The sequence below is a fragment of the Dermochelys coriacea genome, chromosome 23, assembly GCF_009764565.3.
Source record: "Dermochelys coriacea isolate rDerCor1 chromosome 23, rDerCor1.pri.v4, whole genome shotgun sequence".
Lineage (NCBI taxonomy): Eukaryota > Metazoa > Chordata > Testudines > Dermochelyidae > Dermochelys > Dermochelys coriacea.
Window position 1 is genome coordinate 6689086 of NC_050090.1, and position 22415 is coordinate 6711500.

At 45.7% G+C, this 22415-nt stretch overlaps 1 protein-coding gene across 1 annotated transcript; it reads left to right on the forward strand.

The window, feature by feature from the left end:
- The first annotated feature begins 865 nt into the window (after positions 1 to 865).
- Positions 866 to 21970, forward strand: LOC119847415 (gastrula zinc finger protein XlCGF7.1-like). Its single transcript, XM_043501700.1, has 3 exons — positions 866 to 967; positions 7678 to 7791; positions 15368 to 21970. The coding sequence occupies exons 2-3, from the start codon at positions 7713 to 7715 to the stop codon at positions 16237 to 16239; spliced, it is 951 nt and encodes a 316-aa protein (XP_043357635.1). The 5' UTR covers positions 866 to 967; positions 7678 to 7712; the 3' UTR covers positions 16240 to 21970.
- Positions 21971 to 22415: the final 445 nt, after the last annotated feature.

Below are 22415 nucleotides of genomic sequence, written 5' to 3' on the forward strand. Positions count from 1 at the left end.
CGGCCCCCTGGGGAGGTCTAGGGCCGCCCCAGCCCCGGGGACACACAGCGGCCCCCTGGGGATGTCTAGGGCCGCCCCAGCCCCGGGGACACACAGCGGCCCCCTGGGGACGTCTAGGGCCGCCCCAGCCCGGGGCTCCGGGGACACACAGCGGCCCCCTGGGGATGTCTAGGGCCGCCCCAGCCCGGGGCTCCGGGGACACACAGCGGCCCCCTGGGGATGTCTAGGGCCGCCCCAGCCCGGGGCTCCGGGGACACACAGCGGCCCCCTGGGGATGTCTAGGGCCGCCCCAGCCCGGGGCTCCGGGGACACACAGCGGCCCCCTGGGGATGTCTAGGGCCGCCCCAGCCCGGGGCTCCGGGGACACACAGCGGCCCCCTGGGGATGTCTAGGGCCGCCCCAGCCCGGGGCTCCGGGGACACACAGCGGCCCCCTGGGGATGTCTAGGGCCGCCCCAGCCCGGGCTCCGGGGACACACAGCGGCCCCCTGGGGAGGTCTGGGGCCGCCCCAGCCCGGGGCCCCGGGGACACACAGCGGCCCCCTGGGGAGGTCTAGGGCCGCCCCAGCCCGGGCTCCGGGGACACACAGCGGCCCCCTGGGGAGGTCTAGGGCCGCCCCAGCCCCGGGGACACACAGCGGCCCCCTGGGGACGTCTAGGGCCGCCCCAGCCCCGGGGACACACAGCGGCCCCCTGGGGAGGTCTGGGGCCGCCCCAGCGCCGGGCTCCGGGGACACACAGCGGCCCCCTGGGGAGGTCTGGGGCCGCCCCAGCGCCGGGCTCCGGGGAGGCTCAAGCCGCGTCCCGGGGTCTCCGGCGCGTGACGGGTTAAGTCCGGCACCGCAGCTGGGCGGGGTCGCGCTGTTGGAGCTTCCGGCCGTCACCGGAAGTCGCGCTCCAAAGCCGCTTCCGGGACCTCGGAGGCCCCCGGCCCTTAGCCCTGCGCGCAGGGCCCCGCCGCTGGAGCGGTGAGTGGGGGCGGGGCGAGCACCCGGGGGGCGGTAACGGCGGGGGCCCCTCTGGGGGCCGGCCATGGTGGGAGCCTCCCTCGTGAAAGGGCGCCTGCGGGGGGGGCCCCCCCCCGGTCTGCCGGGGTCCGGGCCGGGGCGCCCCCCTTCCCCTCTCCCTCGGTCGCCCCTCCCCCCCCTCGGTCTGCCGGGGCGCCCCCCTCCCCCCGCGCCCACTTAGGTAAGGAGACGGAGCGATGGTCTGGCAGAGGAGGGGGCAAATGGGCCCGGATCGGAAGGAAGGAGCGGCAAGGGGAGGCCGCTATGGCTCCATGAGGCGCGTGGGAATGAGCTGAACATCAAAGAGGAATCCTACAAAAAGTGGCCATATGGGGCAGATGGCTAAGGGGATGTGGAGAAGAATAGCGCAAGCCTACAGGGACAAAACCGGACAGGCTGAGGCAGGAAATGAGTTATGCCTAGCCAGGGACATGCAAAGGTAACAAGAGGAGTTTCTAAAAATACATTAAAAGAAAAGGAGGACTTGTGGCACCTTAGAGACTAACAAATTTATTAGTCTCTAAGTTAGTCTCTAAGGTGCCACAAGTCCTCCTTTTCTTTTTGCGAATACAGACTAACACGGCTGCTACTCTGAAACCTAAAAATACATTAAGAGGGAGAGGAAGGTGAAGGAAAGTGTAGGTCCGCTGCATAGCAGGGAAGGGAAGCGAATAACAGGTGACATCAAGAAGGCTGAGATGTTTAATTTGTGTTTTGCGTCATTCTTCACTAAGATGATTACTTGTGACCAGATTGTCAGTTTCAGGGTAACTACACCTGTACTCCCTCTCTGTGGTCCCTCAAGGCACCCGCTTAAAAGTTTCTGGCTCTGAGACATCACCTCTTTTGGAAGAAGACATGCATGTCTTATTCTCTCTTGACCAGGGGTTTTAAGGCTGCACAGCTCCCTAGATTACACTGCATCCGATGAAGTGAGCTGTAGCTCACGAAAGCTTATGCTCTAATAAATTTGTTAGTCTCTAAGGTGCCACAAGTCCTCCTTTTCTTTTTGCAAATATAGACTAACACGGCTGCTACTCTGAAACCTAGATTACACTGTGATGTCCCCAGCAAACCATCTGCCTGTCTTCACTTTCATAGTCCTTGGAGAGAAAGCAATCACACAGCTCTTTCTAAGCAAGAACGTTTATTCTTTAGCTAAAAGGTGGGGGGAGTTACTATTTATTGGGCTACTTATCCAGAAGTCCCTTTTTTGTCTGTTGATCTGTGTAGAATCTGGTTTGAATCAGAATATATGAGCTTCCCTAGGAGGTGGTACCTCTCTGGAGATGTTATAACATGAGCGATTTACCTTAATCATTTATTACTGTTTTCCTGGAGGAGCTGTGGTATCCATCTCCCCACCATGGAGTGTATACAATCCCTGGCCCATAATGATACATAAACCATTTATATACTTAATATGATATGGTCGTCCATAGATATTGTAGCAAGTTGCCTTGTCTGTCTCATCTCCTCCCTAAATAAGTGGGTGTAACTGTGGTGCTTGACTGGCATCCTAGAGGAATCCACAGGTTTATTCCCTGAATGGAGTTTAAGCCATTACCTTTCATAAATTAATATTTCACCTATGCATGTACAGTTGTTTAACAATCATCCTATATAATTTCTCCTGTTAGAACCTACAGGGTGAAGCTCCTGCTTTCCCCCTCTTGCCCTTGTTCCCCCAAAACCTTTGGGTGTGAACTTGAGACCTGGTCCTCCCACCCCCACCTTCCATCTGGTTTTTAGGGAGGTGTGTGGTGTCTCGTTGTCCCTCAAGGTATCAGCTCCTCTGGCAGTGGGTTGAGTCCCTGTGTATTCTTTGGACAAAAGAGAGAAATAAAGCAGGGATGCCTCCCTGTGAAGCAGCTCTCAACCAGGCATTGCTTTAACAACAGAGGGGTTGGACAAGAGAGAGTCTTGAAACATCCCCCATAGCCAAATTCCTTTCTGGCCACCTCCTCAGAGGTTGGGGCCCCGGGGACTCTTGTGGCTTTACCTCAGCTTCTGTGGGGGAATGGGAGGAGTATTGATCCCCCGTCCCAATGGGGTGGCCTTTTCATCTTTGTATATTGAGTCAAGGAGTGCAACAGATTTTCCTCCACCAGCCTCAGGGTCCTTTACATTTTCATAGACCATCAGGCACTCATATACTCTGGGGAGAATTTCCCCTTTGCTGGTTGTATTACTGTTGTCATCTCCCAAGCAGTTGTCTTACACTTGGGCATTTTCCACCCTTGGATAGATTGAGCAGTGCACTGCAGCTGCTTCAGTGTCCCTACTTTTGGCTGGAGGCACTGCCATCCCCATGCTCTGTACTTCCTCTGGTTCCCTGGTAAGAGTAGTCAGAGAAGTTATTTCCCTGGCCTGGGCTTCAGGAACCAGAGGGTTTCCCTTTAATTCAGTAGGTCTCCTCACTCCCCTGGAGTAGGCGGCTATCTCACCCACCCTCTCCTCAGGTATTTGTTTGCATATGCTGAGAAAGTAACCTGATTCCTCTTGATACTGGCAGGGTGAATATGACCCTTCCTTTCTCCCACCCCCAACACCACCTTTTCAGCTACTCCTGTTAGCATGGCGGGCTTGGGGGGAGGGGAGAGATAGCTCAGTGGTTTCTCATATAATAATATGATTATATTCTATGATAACACAGTCCCTTGAAGGCCTGGAGTTAGCAGAGGGGGTCTGATTCATCCCTTCTGTTTTTAGAGCCATATTATTCCCCAAAGCAAAGAATATGGAATATCTGACAATACACCTACCCCTTGTGCCCCAAGCCTTCCTGAGTCTGTATAGAAACCTGTGGTGTAGGTTGAGTGAAGGCTCTTATACCAGGAGTTTTTAGCCACATTTCACACCCTGAGAGCATTTGATGGGGTTTCAGGACATGGAGCTTAACTATCTCTCTTGGTATCTCTCCTGGTCCTGGTATCTCTCCATTCAATGAATGTCTCCCCATTGACTGCCACCTTCCATCCCACTGAGGGTCCAATGGGTCTGCACCTAAGAGGGTGCAGCATGACACATGGGGCAGTAGTTTGGGGTGTGACTGGCTCAGCATGAACATTGTATGCCATCAGTGTACTATGTGACTCCCTCCCTCTGGAGATTGTCACCCGGTTAACTCTGTGAGGTTGGGGTTGCAGCTGGCTTTTTGAGCACTGCACTGTGCGGAGCAGGCAGTCCCGGGCAAATTGACATGGCTGATCACAGATGAGACACTGCTTTTTCCCACCCATCCCAGGGCTTCCCTGCTGCCACATCTGGGCCTCTGCTTGCGCTTAGTCCCTGTGATCTGATCCCATTCCTTCATTGTTAGGTTTTCTATCAAACCCAGGCTGACGCTCCACATAATGGCCTGCCAGTTTCCCAACTACAGTTTTATCTCTATGATCTTTGTCCCCTAACCCTGGTTTTAGGTCAGGATAGCAGAGTTTATAGAATTGTTTTAAACACATTATTTTGTAGGCCTCATTGACTGTGGCAACCTGCCACAACACTTAATACAATATGGTCTCCCACGGATATTGTAGAAAGTTGCCTTATGATGCTTAATGCAATTTTAACAACAAGGGGGAAGGTACACAAGTCAGAATAGGGAAAGAACAAGTTAAAGAATATTTAGATAAGTTAGATGTATTCAAGTTGGCAGGGACTGATGAAATGTACTGTAAGCCGATGGATGATGGGATGGATCATGTACCCTTAGGATCAAGCCTATGGATGATTACTGTGGCTCTTTGGCAATGTACAATGGTAAATTCTGGCTCCTTTTCAGGCTCAGGTTGGCCACCCTGAACTAGATGAAGCAATCTTAGAGAACCATTAGTGATTATCTTCAAGAGCTTGTGGAGAAGGGATGAGGTCCCAAAGACTGGAGAAAGGCATTAGGTTTGTGCCCATCTTTAAAAGAGGGAACAAATAGGACATGAGGATTTATAGATCAGTCAGTCTAACTTTGATACCTGGAAAGATACAGGAATACATTATTAAACAATTTGTAAACACCTAGAGGAAAATAGGGTAACAAGTAATAGCCAACATGGATTTGTCAATAACAAATCATGCCAAAACAAATTAATTTCCTTCTTTAATGGGGTTATGGCCTATGGAACATAAGAATGGCCATACTGTGTCAGATCAATGGTCCATCTACCCCGGTATCCTGTCTTCCGACAGGGGCTGGTGCCAGATGCTTCAGAGGGAATGAACAGAACAGGGCAATTATCAAGTAATCCATCCTCTCTTGTCCAGTCCCAGTTTATGGCAATCACTGGTTTAGGGACACCCAGAGCATGGGGTTGGGTCCTTTATATCTTGTCTAATAGCCATTGATGTACTTATCTCATTCTTTTTTGAACTCAGTTATACTTTTGGCCTTTACGATATCCATTTTCAATGAGTTCCACAGTTGACTGAACATTGTGTGAAGAAGTACTTCTCTATGTTATTTTAAAATCTGTTGCCTGTTAATTTCATTGGCTTCTTTTTTTGTGTGAAGGGATAAATAACACTTCCTTATTCACTTTCTCCACACCATTCAAGATTTTATAGATCTTTATCATATTCCCCCTTAGTCATCTCTTTTCTAAGATGAACAGTCTTTTAAATCTCTCCTCAGATGGAAGCTGTTCTATACCCCTAATCATTTTTGTTGCCTTTCTCTGTACTTTTTCCAATTGTAATACATCTTTTTTGAGATGAGACTACCAGAACTGCATGCAGTATTCAACGTGTGGGTGTATCATGGATTTATGTAGTGGCATTAGGCTATTTTCTGTCTTATTATCTATCCCTTTCCTAATGGTTCCTAACATTCTGCTAGCTTTTTTGACTGCGGCGACACATGGAGCGAATGTTTAAACGAACTCCATAGTGACTCCAAGATCTTTTTCTTGAGTGTTAACAAATAGTTTAGACTGCCACATTTTGTATATGTAGTTGGGATTATATTTTCCAGTGAGCAGTTTGCGCTTACCAACATTGAATTTCATTTGCCATTTTGTTGTCCAGTCACCCAGTTCTGTGAGATCCCTTTGTAACTCTGCAGTCAGCTTTGGACTTAACTATCTTCAGTTATTTTGTATTGTCTGCAGTGCAGTGTTCACCTCTGTTTTCAGATCTTTTATAAATATGTTGAACAGCACTTGTCCCAGTCCTTGGAGGACCCCACTATTTACCTCTTTCCACTGTGTAAACTGTCCATTTATCCCTACCTTTTGTTTCCTGTCTTTTAACTGTTTACTGATCCATGAAAGGCCCTTCCCTCTTATCCCATGACTGCTTACTTTGCTTAAGAGCAAAGAGTAGATAGCTTAACTTTTGACACAGTCCCACATGACATTCCCATAAGCAAACTAGGGAAATGTGGTCTAGATTAATTTACTGTAAGGTGGTGCACAACTTGTTGAAAGACAAAACTCAGACTAGTTATCGGTGTTTCATTGTCAGACTGGGATAACATTGTCCTGGGTCTAGTACTATTCAACATTTTCATTCATGATTTGGAGAATGGAGTGGATAGTATGCTTATAAAATTTTCAGGCAACACCAATCTGATAGGGGTTGCAAGCACTTTGAAGGACAGGATTAGAATTCAAAATGACCTTGACAAACTGGAGTCTGAAATCAGTAAGATGAAATTCAATAAAGATAAGTGCAAAGTACTACACTCAGAAAGGAAAAATCAAATGCACAAATACAAACAGGGGAATAACTGGCTAGGTGGTAGTACTTCAGAAAAGGATCTGGATATCGTAGGAGATCATCACATGAGCCAACAATGTCATGCAGTTGCAAACAACACTAATATCATTCTGGGGTGTATTAACAGGAGTGCTGTATGTAGGACACTGGAGGTAGTTGTTCTGCTCTACTCAGCTGAAATATCGTGTCCAGTTTTGGGCACCACACTTGAATTGGAGAGACTCCAGAGGAGAGCAACAAAAATGATAAAAGGTTTAGACAGGCTGACCTATGAGGAAATGTTGGGGGGAAAAATCTGGGCATGTTTAGTCTTGGGAAAAGAAGACAGTGGAAATGTGAGAAGTCCTCAAATATATTAAGGGCTGTTATAAAGAGGATCATGATCAATTGTTCTCCATGTCGACTGAAGATAGGACAAAAAGTAATTGGTTTAATCTGCAGCAAAGAAGTTTTAGGTCGGATATTAGGAAATACTTTAACTATAAGGGTGGTTAAGTATTGGAACAGGCTTCCAAGGTTCGTTTTTAAGAACAGGCTGGACAAACCCTTGTCAGGGATGGTCTAGGTATACCTGGCCCTGCATGGGGGGGGGGCTGGGGAGGGGCTGAGCTGAACTAAATGAACCCTTTAGATCCCTTCCAGCCCTACATTTCTGTGAGACCTATTGGAAGGGTGGGGGCAAATTGTCCTATATCTGCTACTGTGGGGTTCTTACACCATCCTTACTGTGCAGTTCTTACACCAAAAAAACCCATCTTTTCCTGGCTACTGGCATAGACTGGGAACTGGACTCGATGGACCTCGAGTCTGATCAAGTTTAGCAATGCCTAGTTTCTCTATCCATTTTCCCATTTATGCAAATACATATCAACCTCCACTCATGAAAGGGACGAGCCTACATCATGGGCCACGGCAGGTAAAATCTATTTGGGGAATACTGAACAGACTTCTTTGCTTTGCAGTGAGTGGAATCGCTGACTCTGCTGTGCTCATCCAAATGGCAAAATGGGAAGACCTATGGGTCCCAAGTTTCCAGGACTTCACGGAAAGGAAACTCTCAAAAGACACCCACACAGGTGAGGAAGAAGTTAAACCAACTGAGAAAACATCTCCCTGCCAAGTATAAAGCTGGAATTCCAGCAAAGCTATTGCAAACTCCACTTCATCTTGTTCATAGATTTTAAGGCTAAAAGGGGTTAAAAATGAAATAAACAAATCCAGATAAAGAAGGGAAATGAAAGCAGCAGTAAAAAACTGATACAAGAAAAAATGAGTAAATTGTTGGCAAAGAATCCTAGTCTGCAGTTAGGAAATGCAGATGATAAAGGAAACTAAAGGGATCAATGAAAAATATGTAGCCAGGATAATAGGACAACGAGATTTATTTATATCTATCTGTCTGTCAGGAACAAAATTCTACAAAGGATATAGATCCTGAAGAAAGCAATACTGTCAATCATAATACGGAAAAGGCAGAAGTATCAATAAATGTTTCTGTTCTGTATTTAGAAAGGAGTAGAATGATGTATTCACAGCTTAGCGTGATAATGAAATACTTTATATTCTATCAGTAGCTAGGGAGGATGTTAAACAGCAACTATTAGACATGTTTACACCAGCAGGACCAACAATTTGTAATTAAAACAATTAAGTGATGAGCTCTCTGAACCATTAATGTTGACTTAACGAAGATGTGGTGGTGGTGGTAGATGATCAGGTGAACATGAGCTCCCACTGCAATGCTGTGACTAAAAGGGCTAATGTGATCCTAGAATACATAAACTAGGAAATCTTGAGCAGCAGTAGGGAAGCTATTTTACCTCTGTATTTGTCACAGGTGTGACCACTGCTAGAATACTGCATTTAGTTCTGGTGTCCACAATTCAGGAAGGATGTCGATAAATTGGAGAAGGTCCAGAGGAGAGCCATGAGAATGATTAAAGGATTAGAAAACCTGCCTTATAGTGACAGACTCCAAGCTCAATCTGTTTAGTTTAACAAAGAGTAGTTAAGGGGCAACTTGATTACTGTCTATAAGTGCCTACATGGGGAACAATCTAACAGAGAAAGGAATAACACAATCCAATGGTTGGAAGTTGAAGTTAGACAAGTTCAGACTGGAAATTGGCATACATTTTAAACAATGAGGGTAATTAACCATTGGAACAATTTACTGAGGGTTGTGATGCATTCTCCATCAATGGCAATTTTTAAATCAAGATTGGATATTTTTCTAAATTATATGATCATTTGGCCTGGTTCTCTGGCCTGTGTTGTGCAGGAGGCCAGACTGGATGATCACAATGGTCTCATCTTGTCTTGCAATCTATGAACTATATAGGCTAGTTCGTGTGACATTGTCCCAAACAAAATCATGGAAAGGCTGATATGAGACTCAATAAATAATGAAAGGATTGTAGCATAACATGGTTTTATGGATAATAGGCTGTGTGTCTGTCACAGAAGTCACAGATTCCATGACTTTCCGTGACCTCCATGACTTCGGCAACAGCCAGTGCTGGCTCAGGGGCTGGGCTAGCAGCAGCGGTTTGGGTGTGTGGGAGGGGGCTCAGGGATGGGGCAGTGAGTTGCAGTGCGTGGCAGCATTTGGCTGGGGAGGGGGGGTGGCAGTGGCAATCCCTGGCTCCCACCGCCATGTCCCTGCAGTTCCTAGGCGGAGCGGCCAGGGTGGCTCCACGCACTACCCACACCCGCAGGCACTGCCCCCACAGCTCCCATTGGCTGCAGTTCCTGGCCAATGGGAGCTGCAGAGCTGGTGTTTGTGGCGGGAGCAGCACACGGAGCCCCAAGCTACAGGGACATGCTGGATAGGGAGCTTGCCAGCCCCGCCAACCCCCAAACCCCCCAGTACCAGTGGGGGTCCCAGGCTACGCATCGCTGCCCTCCTCCTCCCCAGCACCAGCAGAGGTCCTGGGCCACCAGCACCCGCAGCACCCCCATCCCATCCCCTCGAGCACGTGCAGTCCCCTGGCCCAAGTTTTAGTTAGGGATACATAGTAAAAGTCATAGACAGGTCACAGGCCGTGAATTTTTGTTTACTGCCTGTGACCTATCCATGACTTTTATTAAAAATACCTGTGACTAAAATGTAGCCTTTGGGATGTTGCACTCCAGAATGCTGTCTGCATTCTGTTAGCAATACTGTTCCCCCACCCTCAACATGTTTTCAGGGACCAGGAACCCAAAACTTCACGAGAACACCTAGGAATGACATCACAGGGTTTAAAGGTACTGGAAAGGTGTGTAACCAGAGACAAACAGGTTTTACATGTACTGCCTCCACCACGGACAGTGTCCAAGACTCCGGCAGTATGTTCAGGAGGGGGGTGTGACTTTGCACTCCACATGCTTTATAAAAATATGTTTGTGTGTGTCAATATGATGTAACTGGAATATGCTTTATGCAAAAGGTCTCTTGTAAGATATCATTACAGAGCTTATAATTTACTGAGTGTGGTCATCCTATTTGTATGTATGTATCATTCTTGTATCTAAAACTAGAAATATGAAGTATAACTCTGAAGTCCTATTGTAATTATGGAAAGTGTGGGTCATTAATGGTGGTTTAGAATCTTGATGACCCCCATTGACTAGGACAATTGGTTGTAAATGGCTCTGTTTACTTGCAAGCCTTCCTGCATTTCTGTGAGTCAGGCTGGGAAGAATGGAGGGTTGGGGTCTCACAGGACATGTGACTATGTCACCTGGTACTGGAATCCATCTTAAACCTGGTGCTTTTCAATTTAAAAGGAGGGGTGGGGACCGAGAGAGACAATATTCCCGCCTTGTGCCAAAGCTATAAAAGGGGGTGGAACAGAACAAAGAAGGCTGCCAGTCATGAGAAATCCCCTAGTTACCACCTGAGCTGGAACTAACAAGGACTGTACCACGGGAAAGGATTGGGCCCAGACTAGGAAGGAGTCTAGTCTGTAAAAGAAGATTAATTTCTGAGGGTGAGATTTACCTATAGTCAGTTTCTTAATGTATTAGGCTTAGACTTGTGTGTTTTGTTTTATTTTGCTTGGTAACTTACTTTGTTCTGTCTGTTATTACTTGAAACCACTTAAATCCTACTTTTACACTTAATAAAATCACTTTTGTTTATTAATTAACCCAGAGTAAGTGATTAATACCTGGGGGAGCAAACAGCTGTGCATATCTCTCTATCAGTGTTATAGAGGGCGGACACTTTATGAGTTTACCCTGTATAAGCTTTATACAGAGTAAAACGGATTTATTTGGGGTTTGGATCCCATTGGGAGCTGGGTGTTGGACACGGGAGTACTTGCTGAACTGTTTTCAGTTAAGTCTGCAGCTTTGGGGGCGTAGGTCAGACCCTGGGTCTGTGTTGCAGCAGGCTAGCATGTCTGGCTCAACAAGACAGGGTTCTGGAGTCCCAAGCTGGCAAAGAAAACGGGCTCAGAGGTAGTTTCGGCACAATAGGTGACAGTCCCAAGGGGGTCTCTGTGACTGAACCCATCACAGTCTTAACAATAGGTCTTGTCAAATAAGTTTTATCATTTTTTGATGACATTACATATTTGGTTTATAAAGATCCTTGTATTGTCATAATATACTTAGACTTCTATAATGTATGTCTTGGAACAAATTTTGAAAGAGAAACTAGTTAAGGACAAAGGTAAACAGTAATTGGGCTAAAATACAACATGGTTTTATAAAAGGTAAATAATTCTCGACCAACCTGATTTGTTTTTTTGAGAAGATAACTGAATTTGTAGACAAAGAAAATACAGTAGATCTAATCTACCTGGATTTCAGTAAGACATTTGATACAGTTCCACTGGAGACATTATTAATTAAATTGGAGAAGATGGGGATTAATATGACAATTGAAAGGTGAATAAGGAACTGGTTAAAGAAAAGAGTACAATGGTTCATACTGAAAGGTGAACTGTCAGACTTGAGGGAGGTTACGAGTGGAATTCCTCAGGGATCAGTCTTAGGACCAATCTTACTTAACATTTTCATTCATGAGCTTGGCACAAAAAGTGGATAAATTGGGACGTATTGTCAATACAGAGGAGGACCGGAATATCATACAGGAAGATCTGGATGACCTTGAAAACTTGAGTAATAGAAATGGAACTAAATTTAATATCACAGTGTCATGCACTTAGGGACTAACAACAAGAATTTTTGCTATAAACTGGAGACGTATCAGCTGGAAGCAACAGAGGAGAAAGACGTGGGTCTGTTGGTTGATCACAGGATGACTATGAGCCACAAATGTGATGTGGCCATGAGAAAGGGTAATGCAGTCCTAGGATGCATCAGGCAAAGTATTTCCAGTAGATAGGGAAGTGTTAGCACCATTATACAAGGCATTGGTGAGACCTCATCTGGAATGCTGTGTGCAGTTCTGGTCTCCCATATTTAAGAAAAATGAATTCAGCCTGGAACAGGTGCAGAGAAAGGCTACTAGGATAATCAGAGAAGTGGAAAACCTACCTTATGAGAGGAGACTCAAAGAACTTGGCTTGTTTAGCCTAACCAAACAAAGGCTATGGGGACATATGATTGCTCTCTATAAATACATCAGAGGCATAAATACCAGAGAGGGAGAGGAGTTATTTACATTAAGTGCCAGTGTTGAGACAAGAAAAAATGGCTAAACTGGCCATCAGCAAGGATAGGCTTGAAATTAGATGAAGGTGTCTTACCATCAGAGGAGAAAAGGAGTACTTGTGGCACCTTAGAGACTAACAAATTTGTTAGTCTCTAAGATGCCAGAAGTACTCCTTTTCTTTTTGCGAATACAGACTAACACGGCTGCTACTCTGAAACCTGTCATCAGAGGAGAGAACTTCTGGAACAGCCTTCCAAGGGGAGCAGTGGGGCTAAAAAACTTAATTGACTTCAAGACTAAGCTTGATAAGTTTATGGTGGGTATGGTATGAGGAGACTGCCTACGATGCCATGTGGCCCATCTGTGACTGCTGGTAGCAAATATCCCCAATGGCTGGTGGTGGGACACTAGATGGGTAGGGCTCTGAGTTACTATAGAGAATTCTTTCTCAGGTGTCTGGCTGTTGGTTCTTGCTGAAATACTCAGGGTCCAACTGACTGCCAGATGTGGGGTCGGGAAGGAATTTTCCCCCCAGGTGAGATGGGGTTGGTTTTTTTTTTTTTTGGCTTCCTCTGCAGCACGGGGCATGGGTCATTTGCTGGTTTAAACTAGAATAAATGGTGGATTCTCTGAAAGTCTTTAACTCAGCCAGAGATTATGGGTCTATTAAAGGAGTGGGTGGGCGAAGTTCTGTGGCTTGTAACATGCAGGAGGTCAGACAGGATAGTCATAGGTGGTCCCTTCTGACCTTCAAGTCTGTGACATTGTGATTTAATAAATAAATAAATAAAAGGCATTATACAAAATCATTGTAGCCCATATTAAAAGGATTAAAAATTGGTTAATTGATGGACATCAAAATGTACATGGGAAATCATCATCCAGTCAGCTGTTTCTAGTGGAGTCCCACAGGGCTTTGTTCTTGGCCCAGTACTATTCAATATCTTTATCAATGAAGTGGAAGTTGTTAGAGGGATTTCCCTTTACCCCTCCCCTCGTTCTTGTCACGCAGACAGAAAGCAGAAGACCAGAAGTACAAAGTGCAGCCAATGTGATGTTTATTGGGGTTAGTTCCAAGCAAACATGACCATAGATCTAAACGTCTGCAGAGTCTGTTTCCCAGTGTTCCATTCCCAGCTCTGTCACTGCAGAGCATTTACTCAATGTCCCACTTCCCAGCTCTGACACCGCAGAGCCTTGCTTGTGTCCCTGTTCCCCATTCTCATTTCCCATTCCCCCTATTCCCATCTCCTCCTCCTTAGAGGCCCAAATCTACCTGCAATGCACACCCACAGTCCCACACATTACAACTTATGGTCATGTTCCATTTTGGATCTGGGGTCTTCATCCCACCCCTTTTGTACCCCATGGGAGGGGCAAGGAGTGAGGTTGTGCTCCGGTCAGGGATGGGCATTTCTCTGGTCTTTTAGTGTTTTATACCTCCCCTCCCCTCCCAAGACCCATTGCCCCTCCTGACTGGTTGCTTGACTTTGCCTCAACCCCTATCTCAAGGCAATCTTAAAGTGTGCTCTTGAGTAACACTTTCACTGCTCTTATCTGTTCCCATTGTACTAACAAATCCATCTGATTAGGCAGAAGCAACATCACAGTGTCTTTGTCCCTTGTTTACACATTTTAGTATAAGAGTATCAAAAAGTCAAACCCCAAATTCTATCCCAGGCTAACAAACAGACCTATATACTAACAGAAGAAAATATAAAATCCCTGCTGGTGACACAAATTGTTGGAGTAGTAAATAACATAGCCAAATGCAAGATCACACACTGAGGATCAAAGAATCATGGTCACACTTATAGACTAGGGGACTGTATCCTGGAAAGCAGTGACTTAGAAATAATGATAAACAATTGAACAAGAGCTACTAGTACAATGTTGTAGCTTAGAGGGTGAACGCAATCCTTATATTCATAAGGAGGGGAATATCAGTTAGGAGGAGGAAGGTTGTGTTGCCTATGTATATGGCGTCAGTGAGACCTGTACCGGATACTGTGTCCAGTTGTGGTGTCCACATTTCAAAGTGAATGTTGAAAAATTAGAAAAGGTTCATTATAGAGCTACAAGAATGAGCCAAGGTCTGGAAAATCTGCCTTATGGTGACAGGCTAAAGAAGCTCATTCTATTTAGTTTATCAAAGAGACTGTCAATAAAGGAGTGTACATGAGCAGAAAGTTTCTGATAGTTAACAGTTCTTTAGCATCAAAAGGAATAACAAGATCCAGTGGCTGGAAGCTGAAACTAAAAAAATTCCAACTAGAAATATGGTGCTGTTATTTTAACAGTAAGGGTAATTAACCAGTGGGAGAGTTTACCTAGGGAATTGCTGGATTCTGTATCACTTGAAGTCTTTAAATCAAGATTGGATATCTTTTTAAAAGATATGATATAGCTTGATATGATAGATATGAAAAGATATGATATATACCATAGATTATATGGGCTTGATGCAGAAATTGCTGAGTGAGGTTCTGTGGCCTGTGTTATGCAGGAGGTCAGACTAGATGATCTAATGGTCTCATGTGACCTTAATAGCTATGAATCTAAGGAACCAGTATGATCAATATGCTAGTTCATTACTCACATGGTGACAGGTTTCAGAATGGTAGCCGTGTTAGTCTGTATCAGTAAAAACAACGAGGAGTCCTTGGGCCATCTTAGAGACTAAAATTTATTTGGGCATAAGTGTTTGTGGGTGAAAACCCAAGTGGGTTTTAGCCCATGAAAGCTTATGCCCAAATAAATTCATTGTTTTAGTTCATTAGTGTAACCAGCAGCTGTCGTGACCTCAGGGTAGACCACTGCATTCCACCAACCTGACTGATTTCTGTTAAGAGCCCCTCCTCTCCCTTCATTTCTTTTCTCTGGGTTTTCAGACAGCTCTTTCCCTCTTATCTCCCTTGGGAAGGGCCCAGAATCCTGGCCACCAGTTTCTACATTTATCAGCATTGTTTTATTTATTTGCATTTCCCCTTTCCCTGGGTTCATTTTTCCTGAGCTCAAGCAGTTACTTTCTCTTTTTATCCTAGCAGATGATGAGATTGCAAGTGAGAGTGAAGAGGATGACAGTCCTCAGCCGGAAGGGCCTGAGAAAGTGGAGCCTCATGGGACTTTATCAAGAAGATCCAAATCGAACGTTTCCCAGAGTCAGCAGAGCTCAGAAAAGCAGCCGCAAAAGCCTGAAGGGAAGAGACTGGATAAGTCTGCTCCCCAAGAGAGAGCTTTGGGAAAGCAGCAGAGAATCCACAAAGGGGAGGTGCCAAATGCATGTCTGGAGTGTGGGAAGGTCTTTGGCCGGAAATCACATCTCATTAGACACCAGAGAACTCACCGGCGAGAGAAGCCGACCATTTGTAATGAGTGCGGGAAGAGCTTCAGTCGCAGCTCAACCCTCATTGAGCACCAGAGAACCCACACGGGCGAAAAGCCCTACAAATGCACTGAGTGTGGGAAGAGCTTCAGCCAGAGCTCCCACCTCATCACGCACCAGAGGATCCACACAGGCGAAAAGCCCTACCAGTGCACCATATGCGGGAAGCGCTTCCACCAGAACTCGCATCTCCTGACCCACCAGAGAACCCACACGGGTGAGAAGCCCTACCAGTGTACCCAGTGCTGGGAGCGCTTCAGCCGCAGTTACACCCTAACCAGACATCAGCGGAGCCACACCGGGGAGCGACCCTATCAATGCCCTGACTGTGGCAAATGCTTCAGCCTCAACTCCACCCTCCTCAGCCACCAGAGAACACACACGGGCGAGAAGCCCTACAAATGCTCTAAGTGCGGTAAGAGCTTCACGCGGAGCTCCACACTCGTCCAGCACCAGAGAACGCACATAGGGGACAAGATCTATACATGCCCCTGCTGCAACAAGGTGGCCTGCTCTAGCCTGTTCTTCTGAGTCTGGCTGTGGGACCTGCTCCAGCTTGTCCTTCTGAGCCTGGGTGCCAGGCTCGTTCCAGCTTGTCCTTCTGAGCCTGGGTGCCAGGCTCGTTCCAGCTTGTCCTTCTGAGCCTGGGTGCCAGGCTCGTTCCAGCCTGCCATAGAATTCCTCTTTTCCTGTTTGTGGATGTATCCTAAAGAGCAGGGACTGCCAAGGCACTTTGAGATGCTTTTCCTGTAGGAACCACAGCGAGCACAGCTCCTCAACAGGGGAAAGCTCACACTTAGTTCACCTTTTGTTTTAGTTCAGCGACTTTCCCTCTTGTGCATGTGCATGCTGGGGGAATGTAATACTTTCCTTACATCTCCCTCCTGATTTCATAATACTGTGCACTTCAATGCATTTAAGGATCTCGGTGCTTCACACACACTAATGAAGTAGGCCTCCCACAGGTTTGAGAGATAGGGACATTTTAAAAATAAAGAAAGGGAGGTGAAGTGATATCAGTGAGTCACCAGCAGAGCTGTGTCACTCCCCAGCCAGAATTCCTCACTTATCCCATATTGCTGTCGTGTTCCCCAGACCTGGTTCTCTGTGTGAGAAAGGAGAAAAGCGAGGGGAAAGTCCCTTTTCGTGGGGTCTGCAAGCTCTGCCAAAATACATTCCTGGGGCTCTTTTGCTAATGAACCTCCCAGCCTTGAGGTTCTGTGGGTGTGATGAATGTCAGTCCGTATGACCTTCACACAGGGCAAGAGTTTCTCTTCCTTGGTGAAAGAGCACTCTTATTTTGCCTTAGTGGACTAAGGCCAGTGACTGGGGTGTGGAGGCCTCTAAGAAAAGCAGACTAGACCAAAGCAGAACAGCCTTCCAGAGTTAACACACCTGGAGTTTGTTCCCTGTTTTGTTGGTAGTGGGGAGGAAACTTTTTCCTTTTTGTACGTTGTACCCCTTCATATTGTTGATAAAGAAACCTGATAATTAAGCTCAGGAGAGATGCAGCAGTATTCAGTTGTATGAGCATCTCTCTGTCTTGTTTGATCTAACGTGTTTCTGATAGGAATTGTTCATTGTTTCTTTAAAGCCCAAATGAATTGTATGGACCTGCAATATCATAGAAAAGGCCTGGAAAAGTACCTGCTTCACTTCAGTTTGCAGCCTGCTGGAATGAACTTCAGACCAAAGCTCCGATTCCATTTACAACAAAGTCCTTGTGGAGCAAGTAAATCCAACTCTTTCCTCTGAGGTCAGCTGATCTGCAACTTCTTGAGTATTGTCTTTGCTGCAGAGTTCGCTCTTACCGGGTGTTGCCCCTAATCTCACCTCCCACACAACTCTCTCACACAAGTTAATTGTGCCTTCTGTCCCAGCTAGCTGGCCTGGCTACAGCTGCAGGTTGGAGCCTGGATACCACTTTCACTTGGGCTGGTAACCTGCCCATTTGCAATGAAGATGCGGGCTAAATCACTCGAGTGCTGATAGTGGAATTATGGGAAGGCATTGGAAGACTGTGTGCCCTGAAGGACTGACAAGTTCTCCCACAATTCACTAGGAAAAAATCCGAGTGGCTGATCTTACTGCAGCACAAAAAACCGTGGTATATAGCTCTAGAAGTCCTAGCAACACATGTGGGGGAATGAAGCACCAGTGACGACATTGTAATGTGGGTGTGGATTTATAGGGTGGTCACTCACGCCCGGCTCTTAATGACCCAAGCTAACTCTGCAGTGAAGACGTACTCTAAGGATTTTTTTGAGCTGTATGTTAAACCAGTGGTTCTCAATCTTTCCAGACTACTGTACCCCTGAAGCGGAGACCCGCCACATGGGGCTGAAGCCCGAGCCCTGCTGCCCAGGGCTGAAGCGTGCAACTTAGCTTCACATGGCCCCAGGCAACTGCCCTACTTGCCATCCCCTAATGCCAGCTCTGTACTTGCAACCCCCTTAAACCCATCCCACAACCCCCCTGGGGGTTGCAGCCTACAAGTTGAGAAACACTGATCTAGAGGAGTTGACATACCCCCTGGAAGACCTCTGCGTACCCCCAGAGATACACGTCTGGTTAAAAACCACTGTGTTAAACCATCTACATTTGAAAATGCTCAGTCACCAGCAGGGAGACAGTTCTGAATGCAAAAAAAGCTTTAGTCTTGACTCAACACTTCACTGCCACCAGGGAACCATAAATGAGCTGCAAACCGTCTCCCTCTTCCTGGCAAGAACTCCAGCAGTTTTCTGCACTCCCTGTAAGATGTTTAGCTACCAGCTTAGGACTGGCTTAAAATTATACTTTATCATCTACAAAAACATCAGCTTTGAGTGAGCTGCTAGAAAATGAAAATTAGGTGGTCCTGCAGTTATCAGAAAAGCCTGGATGGAATTGAAAGAGATGCTTGTACAGAAGCCAGTATTAAAGTTCTATACAAGTTGAAGCCTATACAAATCTTAACAGGTGCCTCACAATTTGATTTTGCAATAGTGGGAAGAAAGCTGACAGCTTACAGTTTATGCTTTCAGGTCACAGAAATGCAGAAACTAGATGCACAAATACAAACAGAGCTGTTAGGGATATTGCTTAAGTGCTAGGAGAAATTTTGCCAGAAAGCAGAGGCTGAAACAGACCCAGGTCTCTATACCTTATTACCTGTTCTATAAGAATGCAAAATATGATGATAAAGCTACAGATGTGAAATAAAGCTGTGTGATAGCAATGAAGTGTTGCCAGCTGATGCCCTATCCATACTTGCTGCGTTAGAGAAAGAAGCTGAGGAAGAGAGAGATGGAGATATAAGCTTGGTAATCCATTTTCACAGCAAGTGATAGGCCACAAACAGGGAAAACAATTATGAAAGGGTGGCCAAAGGTAATGTACAGCAGTCAGCAAGAAACTATGGAGATTACAGATATAAATGTACAGCAATAAATGTACAGCAATGAATGGCATGATTGTTCATAGACATAAAACTATTATATTCGAATGACTTTACCAGTGAATGCTACAGGGAGGCTATTTGGGAATCATATGTAAAAGAAATAAACACAGAGGCTTCTCAAATGTGAGCAAGCTATTTGTTCTACTTGATGTACAAGCTACAGACCCATGATTCCCTGTCTGATACTACAGAGGCTATCAAATGGTCAGAGAGAGGCCAAATCAAAACGCTGCATTGGAATACCCTGAAGTTTTGCGGAGGTTCGAATGTGGATCTGAACTGCTTGACTCAGGCCCAGCTATGCCAATGGACATCATGGATTCTCATGTGGCAAAGAACAAGTGAAGTTCATTACTGATTATTGCTCTTTGCACCCTGAAATGTGACATTTGAAAGTATCTTTGTAAGACAGGGAATTCCAGATTAAAACCCCATATTTTTAAAGGTATTTAGGCAGTGTTCCATTCAGCAGTGCTAGGCCTAAGGCCCAGATTTTTAAGGGTAGTTAGGGTGTCTAACTTCCACTGGGAATTAAGCACCTAACTATCTTTAAAAATCTGGGCTTAAGTGACTTAGATGGCTAAATCCCATTTTGAAAAGTGATCTAGCAGCCTAAATAATTGAAAGTAATTGATTTCAATAGGAGTTAGGATCTGGGTCTTAAGTGTTTGTCACTTTTGAGAGTGTGAATTAGCCATCTAAGTCACTTGGGGTAGATTCACAAAGGGGACTTAGGTGTTTCAACATCTAATTCCCCAGTGCCCTTCCACCCAGTGGAATTCACAGCCCTAAATTATGCATCCAGGCTCACCAAGCATTGTATGGGGAGAGTTAGGTGCCTGATAAAGGGATTCTCAGAAGCCAGCAAGCTGAGTAGGGAGCCACCATAGCCAGCCAGGAGTGAAATTCACAGGAAAGGGCAGGGGTTAGGACCCAGCTCCACAAAGGTACTCCCATTGATCTGGGCCTTAAGGATCTGACCGACAGGCGGGAGAGATTCTCAGCTGTGGGGAGCTCCGGTTGATGCTCCACCTGCCCTGGGTGCGGCTCTTACCATCAGAGCTCTGCGCAGATACAAAATTAGTGTCCACAGCCACACTGCTATCCGCAGAAACAGTCCATGGATATAAAGCGACTACCCGCAAATTTGCAGGGCTCTAGTTCTGGCACTTGCTTGGGAGGTGGGAGACCTGTTTTCAAACCCTTGCCTGATTTGGAGCAGGGATTTGAATCAAGGTCTTCCATCTCCCAAGTGAGTGCACAGGCTGTTGGGTATTCTGGGGTGGCTCTTTCTGGCTCTGCTGTTGAACCTGTTCCATTTGGTATTAAATAAATATTCCTGGGGCCAGAGGACACAAGAGAGAGGCTGAAGAGCCTGATGGTTAGCACACTTGCCTAGGATGTAGAAGCAGCAGGTTCAAGTTCCTGCTCTAGTAAATATACAAACTGGAATCACTCCAACAGAAAAGGGCTCCAACCCAGAATAGCTTGGTGTTTAGGGCATTTTCCAGTAAGATGGGAAACCTGGGTTTAAGTCCTTGCTCCAAATCAGGCAGAGCAAGCATTTAAAACTGGTAGAAATTAGGTGCTTAGCGGGGACTTAGGCTTAGGTAGCAACTGAGTGGTGATTTTTTGAATGTCTGAGAAGCCTAAAATGTTGGATTTATGAGCCTATATCCCTTTGTGAATATAGTTCCACACTTTGCAACAGTGGGCGGAGCAATAGCAAAATACCTTTAAGAATATGGGCCAAGGTGTTCAGTGCTGTTAGACCAGAATGTTCCCCTCACAGAAATTAAGCAGCTTTCAGTTGGTGTAGATTTTAAGCATATGATTTCAACTTCTAACCATTTTAGATCAAATGGGCTAAACAAGAGCTTAGTACAGATGGTGAAGAAGTGGATGAAGAAGCTACCAATCCTTTAGATCAGCTCCATCTATGCATTAGTAGACAAGGGAGAGTCACCAACTCAATTGTTGAGAAGAGGAATGAAAATTAACCTTCCCAGCAAGAAAAAAGCTAAACAAGACTCAGAATGAAGAGAGAATAAGATTAATGAGAACCAGAAAATTAAACAAAGTTACGTTGATTTTTCAGAAGAACACACTCTTCCATCATTTTAGCTTTGGAAACATAGTGCATCCTTGTGCCTGCACCACAAACAGGTGATTAGAAGAGCACAGAGAGCTCCAAAATCCTCCCAAGTGTATAATGTGTTGGCTGCCCTTTGATTTAATAAACACGCCCTGAGCTCACAGATACAAAGTCTCCTGCAGATGACCCCTTAGAACTTGTCCTTGTGGGATAGAACGGAGAAAAATGGAGAGGTTAATTAATCTGAAGAAGATAATACATTAAGAAGCTCTTAAACCACTACTAATTAAAAATGTCACAAGTCTTTACAGAAATAATTGTATAAGGAGGTAAACACTTGCTGGAGAGTGAAGTGCAAGTTGCTGCTTCTGCTTGGAGAAGCAGAACATAAAAAATAGCTGATTTCTGTGTATGTGATGTTGAAATGTGTATTGTTTACATTGAGAGACAGGAACGCATTGTTTAAAAGAAGGACGAGATAGTGATATAAATACTAGACTTATTAGGTGACTTTTAGAATGTTAACAGGCATATGAGAATTTGGAGATGGTCCTGAAGAATTATTGATCAGGGCAAAATTCTGCCCTGGATTCGACACCATCCAATCCCCCTGAAGGCAGTGGGGGTTGTTAGGGCAGGACGTACAATGTTGTTTTGAAGAAAACAATTGACTTGATGGTGCAGCTATGAAATCTAGCTGAACAATAAACTAGTTATTCTTCTCACTTGTAGTGTCAGTATTTAGAGAATGCAAAGAATGTCACACACCCATCCACAGACACCTCTGCAGGATCCCCATTCATCCCAGAGCCAGTCCAGAAAAGACTTCTGCTTACACCTCCTCCCTAGTCTTGTGTCAGTCACCCTGATTTAACTTATCCCCTGTGTGTCTCTTCTCAGCCCTTCCTCACAATCTCACCTCTCTCCCTGCAACAACCTTCACCTCCAAACCTGCCAGGTAGAACAGACATCTTGTCTCTCTGCAACATCTCTCTTAAGATCTCATCTGAAAACGTGTCTTTGATGTTGTACCTTTGGCTTGTTACACAGGAATAACTCTGAAGAAACCAACACGCCAGGCCTCGCTACATATACAGTCAGCTACTGGTATTTTAATAGGTTTCAGAGTAGCAGCCGTGTTAGTCTGTATTCGGAAAAAGAAAAGGAGTA